Consider the following 14026-nt stretch of genomic DNA (forward strand, 5'->3'; position numbering starts at 1 on the left):
ACAGAACCTGCTTGAATACCTTCTGCACTTATCAGAGTCTGGCCTCAAGACCAACTCAGTAAGGAATCACCTTAGTGCGATTAGTGCTTACCATTATCGTGTGGAAGGCAAAGCCATCTCTGGAGAGCCTTTAGTCGTTCGATTCATGAGAGGCTTGCTTTTGTCAAAGCCCCCTATCAAGCCTCCTGCTGTGTCATGGGATCTCAACGTCGTCCTCACCCAGCTGATGAAACCTCCTTTTGAGCCACTGAATACCTGCCATCTGAAGTACTTGACCTGGAAGGTCATTTTCTTGGTGGCAGTTACTTCAGCTCGTAGGGTCAGTGAGCTTCAAGCCCTAGTAGCTCATGCTCCATATACCAAATTTCATCACAACAGAGTAGTGCTCCGCACCCACCCAAAGTTCCTGCCGAAGGTGGTGTCGGAGTTCCATCTTAACCAGTCAATTGTCTTGCCAACATTCTTCCCCAGGCCGCATACCCGCCCTGCTGAACGTCAGTTGCACACATTGGACTGCAAGAGAGCATTGGCCTTCTACTTGGAGCGGACACAGCCCAACAGACAGTCCGCCCAATTGTTTGTTTCTTTCGACCCTAACAGGCTAGGGGTCGCTGTCGGGAAACGCACCATCTCTAATTGGCTAGCAGATTGCATTTCCTTCACTTACGCCCAGGCTGGGCTGACTCTTGAGGGTCATGTCACGGCTCATAGTGTCAGAGCCATGGCAGCGTCAGTGGCCCACTTGAAGTCAGCCACTATTGAAGAGATCTGCAAGGCTGCGACGTGGTCATCTGTCCACACATTCACATCTCATTACTGCCTCCAGCAGGATACCCGACGCGACAGTCGGTTCGGGCAGTCGGTGCTGCAGAATCTGTTTGGGGTGTAAATCCAACTCCACCCTCCAGGACCCGAATTTATTCTGGTCAGGCTGCACTCTCAGTTAGTTGTTCTTCGTAGGTCAATTTCTGTTATACCCTCGCCGTTGCGAGGTTCAATTGACCTGGGTTCTTGTTTTGAGTGAGCCTGAGAGCTAGGGATACCCCAGTCGTGAGAACAAGCAGCCTGCTTGTCCTCGGAGAAAGGGTATGATACATACCTGTAGCAGTTGTTCTCCGAGGACAGCAGGCTGATTGTTCTCACCTTCCCTCCCTCCTCCCCTTTGGAGTTGTGTGTTTCATATTTTTTGCTAGTCATTCAACTGGCGGGAGCGGTCGCGCACGGGCGGGAAGACGGCCGCGCATGCGCGGTGGGCGTGCCCTGCGTGCCGACCGTCCCGCGAAGCTTATTTCCGGTTGGTGGGGGCTGCCGCGGACGTCACCCAGTCGTGAGAACAATCAGCCTGCTGTCCTCGGAGAACAACTGCTACAGGTATGTATCATACCCTATACTGTAGGAATTACTGTACCTTGTTTCCAGAGAAAGATTGCTGAAGAACAGGAGATAAATCATTAGTGATGAAGGTTCCTTGAGCCTCTAGGGAGCTGATACCTTGTGGCTCATAAATATGTACTTCAATCTGAAATATACAATGAAGAGAAAAGCATATTATTGGACATTGTATATCTAGAGGTAGAAAAATGAAAGTAGTTAGAAGAGAAACAATGAGCCATTCTGCTGGCAGAAGAGGAAGTTTGGCATCCCTTATCATTTGCAAGCAAAAGGAAAGTTGGTAATTTTTTTAAGTTTTACCACTGCCTTCATGGTTTTGTTGTTGTTGTTGTTGTTATTGTTATTGTTGTTGAATTTGTTTTATTTTAAAGCTTTCTAAACTTTCAAACTTACCACAACGTAAGAAAACAGTAAGAAGATGGATTCAGTGTTAGGAAAATTGGGAGATTCAATCAGTATGTGAGGTGCACATTCAGTTGCTGTATCAGTAAAGCAGTGGAACTCGGCACTAGAAGTCACGTTAAGACTGTTGCCACATTAAAGAGACCCATTGGCCCAAAACAGGCTGCCCCCTGGTGTACAGATTTGTGCTGTTTAAATCAATAAAAGGCAACAGCTGAGTCAGCCAGGGTTGATTATTAATGTATGCTAAAAACTATTGGGACAAACTTGCCTATGTTACACTTCTTTTTGCTGTATACAGCCTGGGGTGAATTTCTTCAAAAAGGCAGTAAATAAATCCTAATAAATAAATATTCAAAAGCATTTATCTGGATAACAGCACCTGCTATCCAAATAGCTACTGCTGTCTGAGATATTCAGAGGGTCTGTGCACTATCCCCCTAATTCTTTATATGGCGTTCAAAATTGCACATGCAAATTTGGGCGCACACACAATTTAATTATATAACAAGCTAATTAGTGCTGATCACTGGGCGCTAACAATCAATTATTGGCACTAACTGGAAATAATTAGAATTTGCACACGCATCTTTGTAGTCACTATTCTATAAAGCTGCGTGCATACAATTTTCCACGTGGATCTGAAAAGGGGACATGGCCATGGGCGGGTCAGGGGCGTTCCTGGAATTTGTGCGCAGTGTTACAGGATAAGACCAATCCGTGCCTAATTTAGGGACAAGTATTTGCATCAGGTTTCACTTGGTGTAAATCCTTGCACCCAAAACTGGGCGCGGATCCAAATGTTATTATATAAATGATGCCCAACTCAGAGCACCATGCATAGAATAGCATTTAGCGCTCATTTTTTTTCAGCGCCATATACAAAATCTAGCCCTATGGGGGCAATTCTAGTATTCTATAATAGCAAATTTAAGCACAATGACTCACGTATGTGTTCACAACTAAATGAAGCACTCGTACACGCAAATGACAGCATTCTACAAAGCACACACTGGAATAGTTTGAATAACCATGACCCACCATGTCCATCACAGATGGTGCTTCTTGAACAAGGTCTTTATTCAAATCAATAAAAAGCGACCCGACACGAGTCGTGTTTCGGACCTTGTTCGAGAAGCACCATCTGTGAAAGGAATTTTTTGGATCCACTGTTCGTTTGCTTGGCTTTCGTTTCTCTCGTGGAGAGGTCACCTTCTGTAGGTGTTGGCCACCATGCCCCTCCCACATGAATGCCCCCCTTGCAGTCATACACTTGAGCATTTGGGCACCATATTACAGAATAGTGCCTAAGTACAGTTACACGGTGACACTCCATTAAAGAATGGAATTGCCATTGTAGCATAGAAGTTATGTACCAGATTGGGGCCTAACGTTTAGAGCATTACATAGAATTAGAGGGGATGTGGATAGTGCTAGGGCGGCCCCAGAATCTAATTAGATAGAAGGGCATTTTCGATATGATGTCTAAATCCGACTTTGGACGCTTTGCTAAAAACATCCAAAAATCAAGTAGTAAAAATGACCATTTTCAAACAAGAAAAACGTCTATCTTCTTTCTTTGAAAATGACCATTTCCTAGATGTTGTTGTGTTTAGTATATTTATCTTTTTGGACCATTTTCCAAAAAAAAAAAAGGCCAAGAGAAAAACGTATAAAATGAAGCCATTGGGATGTAGGCGCAGCCAGCATTCTTAGTAGACTGGCCTCACAGGCATCCCAGCAGAGCAGTGGGGCACCCTAGGGGACACTGCAGTGGACATCACATAAAAGGCCCCAGGTACACATCCCACCATTAGCCCCTTATATTATATGGTGAACCCTTCAAAACCCAAGAAAAACCTACTGTACCCAACTATACACCACTACAATAGTCCTTATGGCCGCAAGTGTCACCTATAAGAGGGTACAGGAGGTTTTGGGGGGGACTGAAACTTTCCACCACAAGTGTAATAGTTAGAGTGGATTATGGACTGGATCACTTTCTCTACAGTGCATTGCACCGACCACTAGGTTATTCCAGGGAACCTGCTTGCTGCTCTAATAGGACCAGTGGCGTAGCTATGTGGGGCCTGAGGGGGCCTGGGCCCCCATAGATTTCAGTCGGGACCCCCCTCCCGGTGAACCCGCCCCCGCCTACCTTCCGTTTTGCTGGCGGGGACCCCACTCCCCGCCAGCCGACATCCTCTCTGACCGTTCCACTGCAGAGAAAAGTCTTCTTCCTTGCATGCTGATGTCCTGCACGTACGTGCAGGACGTCAGCATGCAAGGAAGAAGACTTTTCTCTGCAGCAGAATGGTCGGAGAGGACGTCGGCTGGTGGGGAGTGGGGTCCCCCACCAGCAAAACGGAAGGTAGGTGGCGGCGGGGGAGGGTTCGCGGCGGGAGGGGGGTCGGCAGAGACGGGGGGCGACAATGGTGGCGGGAGGGGGCGGCGGCGGGGGGGGCTAAAATGTGCCCCCTCCCCTCGAGCTCTGGACCCCCCTCCCACGGAAGTCTGGCTACGTCCCTGAATAGGACTGGCCATAATATCTGAAGCTGTCATAAAGGCTGGTATGTACTGTTTCATTTACATCTTTGCGGGGTAGGAGGGGGGTCAGTGACCATTGAAGGAGTAAGGGGGTGCCATTCCTTTATTCCTGCAGTGGTTATTTGGTCATTTAGGGCACTTTTTTGTTGCTTATTCGTTAATAAAACAGGTCTAGACCAAAACATCCAACTTATAGCCCTGGATGTTTTTGTTTTGTTCCATTATGGCAGAAAAAACATCCAATTGTTAGGAACATCCAGATCCTGCCCTTAACATACCCCTGACATGCCCCCTTGTGATTTCAATGCACTTCTGACAGACTTCATAGAAAGAAAATCTAAAAATTGGTTTTGAAAATACCAATTTGGATGTTTTTGTGAGAAACATGTCCAAATGCAGATTTATGCCACTTTTTGGACATTTTTCTCTTTTAAAAATGAGCCCCATAGTGTCAATATTCAGTCTGTTATCTGGATAACATGACAAATAATGGGCTATCTGGACAGCAGACTGAATATAGTCACCATCTGGATAAGTTCCAGCACTGACCACCTTATCCAGATATTCAGCACCAGCCACTATCCTGGCAGTGGTGCTGAATATCTGTATATTTTTTTCACTGCTGCAGCTGGCGTTTAAAAATATCAGTGACCATGATTGCTGAATATTGGCCCATATAGATCAGCAGTTATCTCAGTCAAAAGAGCCTATTTTACTGCCACAACTGTCAGCTACAAATCAGTCCAGTGGATCCTCCACTACCTCATATGTATGAGCATCTTACTATATTGAGCAGTGAGAGTTCCATATTCAAAAAGCAGCTGAGAGAGAAATTCAACCAAACAGCTTTGTGCAGTTCACTTTATCTGAATATTTAGACTGTGTTATGGATGTGTTCCATTTGAAACAAAAGAGGGAATTTCAACATACAGCCATGGGAGGAAATGTTTGGCACAGTATCACCAATTACCTCAAATCGCATCCGATCATTTCAGTTTGTGAAAATATTGATCAGACTATCAAAGCTAGTGCAAAATTATGTGGGCAACTTTGTTTTGATTATTGTTCCCAGAAAAACCATCCAGACACATGCATCAGAACCATTCAAAATACAACAATCTGTCTTATGTGTGGTCTAGGTAGATTCGATAATTTCCCCAGGTTATGAACATTTGCATATTTCCAATCTGAAGAAGAAGGGTTACCTTTGAAAGCTAATCTAAAGATGTATTAAGTTAGTCCAATAAAAAAGGTATCATCTTATTTTTTCTCTGTTTTGATTTATTTCTATTTATTACCTTTAAAGGTGGACTAACAGGGGTACCACACCACTTTACTCAGGTTACAAAAAACTCCACTGGCTGCCAGTGGAGGCTAGGATTCTTTTTAAGCTCTGTTGTTTTGCTTATAAGATTTTGAAAGGAGTGGCTCCATGCTATATGTTTTCAATGATTAATGCATTGATTGTACAGCTTTATTTTCATATCAGGCCTCTCAAGTTTGGAATCTTTTTCCAACGTCGGTGAACTCAATCGTGTTACTTAGTATTTCTTAAGTTTTTCAAAAACAAATCTATTTAGAAAATATGTGTTCCCTAGTTAGATAATGATGTTGTGTCTTGTATTTTATTTCATTTTATGTTAATTTGCTTATTTTATTGTGAGCTCCCAGTTTTGTAGAATGGTTCTCTTTTGAATTGTAATCCACTCTGAACCGATTTTAAAGTGTTGAGGGGAATATAATACTAACATTTATTTATTTATTACATTTGTATCCCACATTTCCCCACTATTTGCAGGCTCAATGTGGCTTAAATAGTACCATAAAGGCGTTCGCCAATTCCGGTATGAACAAATACAGTAATGTTGTGATAGAATAAGGTTCGCGTGTACAGACACATTAGGGAATCATAGAGAGGAAGAAAATCGTAGAGAGAAAGAGTTATTATATGCTCATTATGAGCTTTGGTTTCATTATGTTGAAGGGTACAGGCATTTAAGTTGGGTCGGAAGGGTATGCGTTTTGAACAGGTTAGTTTTTAATGATTTCCAGAAGTTTAGGTGATCATAAGTTGTTTTCACAGCTTTTGGTAATGCGTTCCATAGTTGTGTGCTTATGTAGGAAAGGCTGGATGCATAGGTTGATTTTAACATCTACTTTGTTGGAAACAATGAGGGTAATGCTTTAACAGTGTACCTAATTAGGCATCAAGAATGCACCTATCTAGAGCCTATTCTGTAAGTAATTGTACGCATCTACTTTTCTTGATAGAATGCTAGTAGAACAGGTTGAATACGTGCCAATATTTTAGGCACAAGCACTTACACCAGCCGTAGAGCTGGGGTAAGTGCTCACATCTAGATTGTGAAAGGTCGCACATAGATTATAGTGTTTTATCATTTCCTCATATCAATGTGTACACCCATTTATACCCACCCAAACTCATCGAATGTAAGCACATACCCCCCCCCCCCCCAGAGGAAGAGGGTGGAGAGAGATGGTATGTGATATGCACTGAGAACTATAGAGAGCAAAATAATGGAGTAATATCAATGGAGGTGTTAAGGGTCCTGGTTTTATTTCCAATCCTAGTGGAACGGCTCAGGGAGTGTGCCTGGACCCTTCAGTGAGGGGCCTGTAGGCTTTGAGGCGCATTTTCAAAACACTTAGACTTACAAAGTGACACTGAGGCATATTTTCAAAGCACTTTGGGAGGCTAAGTTCCATAGGTTTCTATGGAACTTTGGGAGGCTAAGTGCTTTGAAAATGAGCCTCATTGTAATCTATGGAACTTTGTAAGGCTAAGTGCTTTGAAAATGAACCAACTTGTATGCTGGAGCAGATGGGAGTCCATGGAAAGTTCTGTAATCCACTGCTTCCCAACAGAAGAGAGTGTATATATTCCCACTGATATAAAGGAAATGAAGAAGTACTTGAGAACTAAAAAGGAGAGGGGTCAAGATCAAAGATTTAAAAGAGGAAATCATATGATAAAGGGGGTATTTTGACTGTATACCTACTCTTAGAGAACTTCTGCTTATTTCTTTTAAAGAGCTGTCCACTAAAGATCATTTTTATCCTAACCAATTGCCTGACCTGGATCATTGCCTGAGAGGCATTAGTGGGAAGATTGTAATTGCTTGGAGAACACCCCACAGAGCTAGGGCTCTGGTAGTGAGCTATACCAGCTCTTTTTCCCATCCAATATAGTCTCAGGGGCAGGGAAGGATAAGTTTGCTCCTGGCCCCATAAGTAAGTCAGGAGTGCAAGTCCTAGCTACCCCGGTTTTACATGTAACTTTATTAACAAAGTCTTGGCATACTACCTGAAAGAGGTTGACAAGCTGCTTTGGTTTTACTTTAATGAACATTTCATATTTTCCCAGGTGTCGTTTCAAAAGCTCCTCATAGGTCAACTCAAATGTGACTTCGCTTCCTGCTGCAACATTCAGTGAAATGGTAAATTTTTCTGTCTTCCTGCCAGATGCCCTATAAATATTAAGCAAATTCATTCAAAATATGAACAGTCAATCATTCCATGAAATGATACTGAAAAATATTCAAGCCTGTATAACTTATAAGGTTTGATTAACTCAAAATGAAGACATAAAACATTTTTCAGCCAAAGAATACTTTCCAATTTCAGCAAATATAACGAATCACACCCTAAAAAAGCATAAATTAAAAGTGCTACATATCTCAGAGAAAAGCATGTAAACTGCTGATACCTGGGTTACAATCTAATCTGAGAATTGTGTAATGCATTTTCAGGTTCATTATAAATACATGAACCTCATTATCCTTTTTTGGATATGTGAGGTCACTTTTCTCATGTAGCTAACTGGATTTTGCAAGGAGGTAAAATTAGTCTGCTTCTACCATTAGGTCTGGCCCTACCATTGTGCAAGATGTTTTTTAGAAACAGCTTCATTTTCAGTCTCTACTGATGAATAGAAATGAGAAATGAGGCCTCACAGTGAGCCACCCCTAATCCTTCCAGTGGAGCACTGGTTAAAATGAGCAACTTTCTCTAACATAGACCCAAGGATAAGATATATATCCTGACCAGTAGCATTCCTATGTCAGCTGCCACCCAGGGCGGATCGCTGCTGCACACCCTCTCGGCCCATCACCCCCCTGGCGCATCACCTCCCCCCTACCCCCCCCCCCCCCCCCAGCACATCACTTCCTAGGGGTGCAGGGAGCGGTTGCGCGGCTGTCAGATCCGCCGGTTCCCTGCCACAGAACAGGAAGTAATGTCAGAAGGAGCAAGGAACCGGTGGAGCTGACAGCTGCGCAGCTGCTCCCTGCACCCCCTTGCAGCATGCACCTAGGGCAGACCGCCCCCACCACCCCACCCTTGGTACGTCACTGATCCTGATACTGATGTTGGTGGACATCAGCGTGCATTCCCCTTCTGACGTGGAAGTCCAAAAGTATGCAAGTGTGTTCTTGCTCCCACCATGTTCCCAGTAACATTTTCTCCATCACAGGTAAAACTTATGCATATAGTAGGACTATATGTATAAGTACCCCCACATATGGGGGTGGGTAATTTTCAAAGACTTCAGTTCTGCACACAGACCCATGATTTAGGTTTTAAAGAATGGCTTTGAATGTTGCCCACAACAATAGCAGGCATATACTCTTACTGACTCAGTTTTCAAAGAGAAATGTTTCACTTTAAAAATCTACGTAGTCTGCAGATACAAAGTTCCCTACACATTTTATAGGCAAGCACGCTTTTTTTAAATTTATAAAGAGTTTTCCACGTTTTCCAGAAGACGAGGCCTTCTATTGAATTGCAAGGTGCTATATAAGCATGCAAGCCAATAAGACAGTGTATACATATATGTGCACCAAATGTAGACGTTTCCCACGGCATAGTTTGAGCAAAGTAGGGCTGGAACTGTGATAAACCTGCATATTTCATATAAATATGTGAACACAAGTGTAGAGTGAATGCATGTATTTAAATATACTTTGGAGCCAGTTTAAATGTATGTTACTTCTGCCGGAATTCTGCATGACTGCGAAGCACAGAATTTATGCAGAATTCACAATTTCTCTGCAGAATGCCACCCGCCCATCTAGTGACCTCTTCAGGGGCAGGAAAAAACCCCATTCTTTTCTGCCCTGCTGCTGCCGCTCTCTTACTGGTGCCGTGCTTTTTCTAACTGGCCACCAAGACTTCAAGCGGTAATCTATTCCTGAAGAGGTTCTCCTGCTGCAGCTCCTCCTCCCCTACCTCACGGGCGAGTTCCGTGGTGGCTGGAGGGAGGGGCTGCAAAAAAGGGGGGATGCTGTGTGTGGGAGGGAAGGGACTACAAAAAAATTTAGAAAATTATGTGCGCAGAATTTTGAAATGTTTTTGTGCATAATTTCAAAGTTTTTTGGCACAGAATTCCAGCAGGAGTAGTATTTGTCAGCATTTGTGTGCTACTGGGGCTGGATCTGGAAGTCTGTTTATAAAAGCCATAGGTGCCCTTGTTGTCATTATAAAACAGGCACCTTTTGGATTTCTCACATAGGTGTCCTGTTATAAAATTAGGCCCTTAGTGGACAAGATCCAAAGGTGGCAAACTCAGTTTTATGACAAACATCATAATGTCTACAGTCATCTTACTTGACTAATCCTGCAGTCTGACCACGAGAAACTGCCTTTTCGTACTGCTTTTTAGCAACTTCCTTTTCCTTTATGGTGCCAGGGTAGGTAACGCCATCAACTGTCCTAAACAGAAAGAACAAAAAGATTGTACAAAAAGTTCAGTTTTCTGCTGTAATATGAATAATATTTCACTGATGTTGCACCCTACTTGTAAAAGACATTCACTGCAAGAACACATTTATTCTTTATTGCACTTGCTATACCACCTAAACTGGTGCACAGAGCTAAGCTGTTTATATTAAAAATAATACATACAAGAGGACAAGAAAAGAACTCCAATAAAAGATAGGAAAGAGGGAAGAAGTATAAAACACCCAGACAACATTCAAAAAAAAAAAAAAAAAGGACAAGGGAAAAACCAATAGGGTAAGTGGAAACTAAAGAGGATGAGAGGTAAAAGAGAAAGGAAAAAGGGTACCAGGACTCTGTCATCACCCCACCATCACAGTCCAAAAGCTTGCTTAAACAACCAGGTCTTGATTGCAGTTTTAAATTTGGGAAGGGAAAACTCACTACGAATAATTAATGGAAGATTATTCCAAGAAGCAGGGGCCAAAAATTAGAAAGCACTATGACATGTTCATTCATACTTGGCAGCTTCATGGCCTGGGAGTACCTTACGATGGTCATTAATTGAACATAGCAAATGCATAGGAGAATAAGGGATAGTAATGGAAGAGAGATAAAGCAGGGAACCCATTCTGAAAGTCTTGAATGCCAGAAGAAGTATTTTATATTGAAATTGATAGGAAACAGGAAGCTTTTGAAAAAGTGGTGAAATTGAATTATGTTTATTGGCATGGCAAAGGAGACGAGCCACAGTATTCTGTAAAGTCTGAAGCTTTTCCAAGGAAAACTTTGGTAAACCTGCAAAAACAATATTGCAATAATCAATTTTTGTAACCAATAAAGATAGGACTAGGGAATGAGAACATAAGCATTGCCATACTGGGACAGACTGAAGGACCATCGCGCCCAGTATCCTGTTTCCAACAGCTGCCAATCCAGGTCACAAGTACCTGGCAAGATCCCAGAACAACAAAACAGATTTTATGCTGCTTATCCTAGAATATGCAGTGGATTTTCCCCAAGTCTATTTTAATAATGGCTTATGAACTTTTCTTTTAGGAAATTATCCAAACCTTTTTTAAACCTTGCTAAGCTAACTGCTTTTACCACATTCTCTAGCAATGAATTCCAGAGTTTAATCACTCATTGTGAAGAAATATTTTCTCTGATTCATTTTAAATTTACTACTTAGTACCTTCTTTGTGTGCCCCCTAGACCTAGTATTTTTGGAAAGGGTAAACAAGTGATTCACATCTACCCATTCTATTCCACTCGGTATTTTATAAACCTCTATCATATCTCCCCTCAGCCGTCTCTTTTCCACGCTGAAGAGCCCTAGCTGCTTTAGCCTTTTCTCATAGGGAAGTTGTCCCATCCCTTGCCCTTCTCTGTACCTTTTATAATTCCACTATCACATCTTTTTTGAGATGCAGTGACCAGAACTGCACAAAGTATTTGAGGTGCGGTTGCACCATGGAGTGATACAAATGCATTATAGCATCCTCAGTTTTGTTTTCCATTGCTTTCCTAATAATGCCTAACATTCTATTTGCTTTTCTTAGCCACCGCTGCACACAGAGTAGAGGGTTTCAATATGTCATCAACGAAAACACCTAAACTGTTTTCCTGGGCAGTGTCTCCTTATGTGGAACCTTGCATCACATAACTATGATTTGGATTCCTCTTTCTCACATGCATCGGTTTGCACTTCATTTATTTATTTATACCCCACATTTTCCCACATGTTTGCAGGCTCAATATGGCTCACATTAAACCGAAAAGGCATTTGCCAGTCCGATAATTGAACAAATACAATATATTGTAGTAATCATATAGGATAGAAAGAACAGGGTAAAAAAGAGTAAGAGGGGAAAGGTAAGAGAGTCCAGATGGTCCATTTATCTGCTGTTTTGAAGGACTTGGATTTATGTTAGGTCCTAGAGGTAGGCCTTCCCGAATAAGCTGGTCTTGAGTAATTTCCAGAAGTTGAGATGATTTTGAATAGTTTTGACAGCTTTTCGCAAGGCATTCCATAATTGAGTGCTGATAAAGGAGAAGGAGGAAGCGTAAGTAGATTTATATTTGAGGCCATTACAAGTAGGATAATGGAGGTTTAGGAATGAAAGGGATGTTCTTGATGTGTTCCTGGATGGTAAATTGATTAGGTTATTCATATATCCTGGGGCTTCTCCATAAAGAATTTTGTGGACTAGGGTGCAGATTTTGAAGCTAATTCATTCCTTTATTGGGAGCCAGTGCAATTTCTCTCAAAGAGGCATAGAGCTATCAAATTTGGATTTTCCAAAAATTAATCTGGCTGCTGTTTTTTGGACAGTCTAAAATTTTTTTACAAGTTGTTCTTTGCATCCTGCATATATACCACTACAGTAGTCTAGGTGACGTGATAGTACCATTGATTGAACTAGGTATCAAAATACTTCTCTAGGGAAGAGAGGTTTTATCTGCTTGAATTTCCACAATGAGAAGAACATTTTCTTCGTAATGGAATTAGTTTGGCTAACAAGTGATAGGTTGCGATCGATGAATACACTGAGTATTTTTAGGCTTTTAGGAAGGGTAAGGTCTGGAGTGATTAGAGAGGAAGGTTTGAACCTATTATGTAAAGATGAAAGGATAAGGCAGCGCGTTTTTTCAGTATTCAGCTTCAATTGAAAGGTATTAGCCCAATTATTCATGGTGTACAAGCAAAGATTGATTTCATTGGAGATTTCGAACAGGTCATTTCTAAAGGGAATGTAGATTGTGACGACATCGGCATAGATGAATGGGTTGAGGCCAAGTTTGGATAAGGATTCGGCCAAAGGAATTAACATTATATTGAAGAGAGTAGGGGATAGAGGGGAGCCTTGAGGAACTCCACAATCAGCTGTCCACAGTGGTGATAGGATTGAACTAGATTTTACTTGGTAGGTTCTAGAGGTTAGAAATCCCTTTATCCATCTAAATACATTTCCTCCAATTCCAAAGTAATCAAGAAGGTTTAAAAGAATGTCATGATTTACCATGTTGAAAGCACTTGACATGTCAAATTGGAGAAGCAGTACGCTGTTACCTATGACTATTTCCTTTTTGAAGTTGGACAGAAGGGTAATTAGCACTATTTCGGTGCAATGAAGGGGGCAAAATCCTGATTGAGGTTCGTGCAATATTGAGAATTTATCCAGGTAGTCATTAAGCTGCTTTGTCACCATACTCTCCATTAATTTAACAAAAAGTGGGATGGATGCAATTGCACTTGCTCACATTAAACGTCATCTGCCATTTGGATGCCCAGTCTCCCAGTATCATCCCAGGTCATCTTGCAATTTTTCACAATCCCCTTGCGATTTGACAACTTTCAATAACTTTGTGTCATCTGCAAATTTAATTACCTCACTAGTTATTCCCATATCTACATCATTTATAAATATGCTAAAAAGCAGCAGTCCCAACACAGACCCCTAGGGAACCCCACTATTTACCCTTCTCCATTGACAATACTGACCATTTAACCCTGTTCTCTATCTTTTAACCAGTTTTTAATCCATGACTTTCTAATTTCCTCAGGAGCCTTTCATGAGGTACTTTGTCAAACGCCTTTTGGAAATCCAGATACACAATATCAACCGGCTCAGCTTTATCCACATGTTTGTTTACCCCTTCAAAGAAATGTAATAGATTAGTGAGGTTGGTTTTGTCTCATTAATCCATGCTTTTGAATATGCTCTGTAACTTCGTTCTTTACAATAGACTGTACCATTTTGCCTGGCACCGACTTCAGTCTCACCGGTCTATAATTTCCTAGATCATGGTGTTACATTGGTCACCCTCCAATTTTCTGGGACCATAATTGATTTTAAAGATAAAATTCCATATTATGAACAATAGCTCTGCAAGCTCATTTTTCAATTCTATCAGAATCATGCTTTTGTATGAATGTAATATATAT

At 41.8% G+C, this 14026-nt stretch overlaps 1 protein-coding gene across 1 annotated transcript in view; it reads right to left on the reverse strand.

Annotated features, from left to right (window-relative positions):
• Window positions 1-14026, reverse strand: part of LOC115472989 (inter-alpha-trypsin inhibitor heavy chain H3-like) — a 179587-nt gene that overhangs the window by 147432 nt on the left and 18129 nt on the right. The window contains 3 exon segments of the mRNA XM_030207558.1: window positions 1409-1519; window positions 7667-7829; window positions 9967-10071. Coding sequence (XP_030063418.1) covers window positions 1409-1519; window positions 7667-7829; window positions 9967-10071 — 379 coding nt within the window.

This window comes from Microcaecilia unicolor, chromosome 6, assembly GCF_901765095.1.
Source record: "Microcaecilia unicolor chromosome 6, aMicUni1.1, whole genome shotgun sequence".
Taxonomy (NCBI): domain Eukaryota; kingdom Metazoa; phylum Chordata; class Amphibia; order Gymnophiona; family Siphonopidae; genus Microcaecilia; species Microcaecilia unicolor.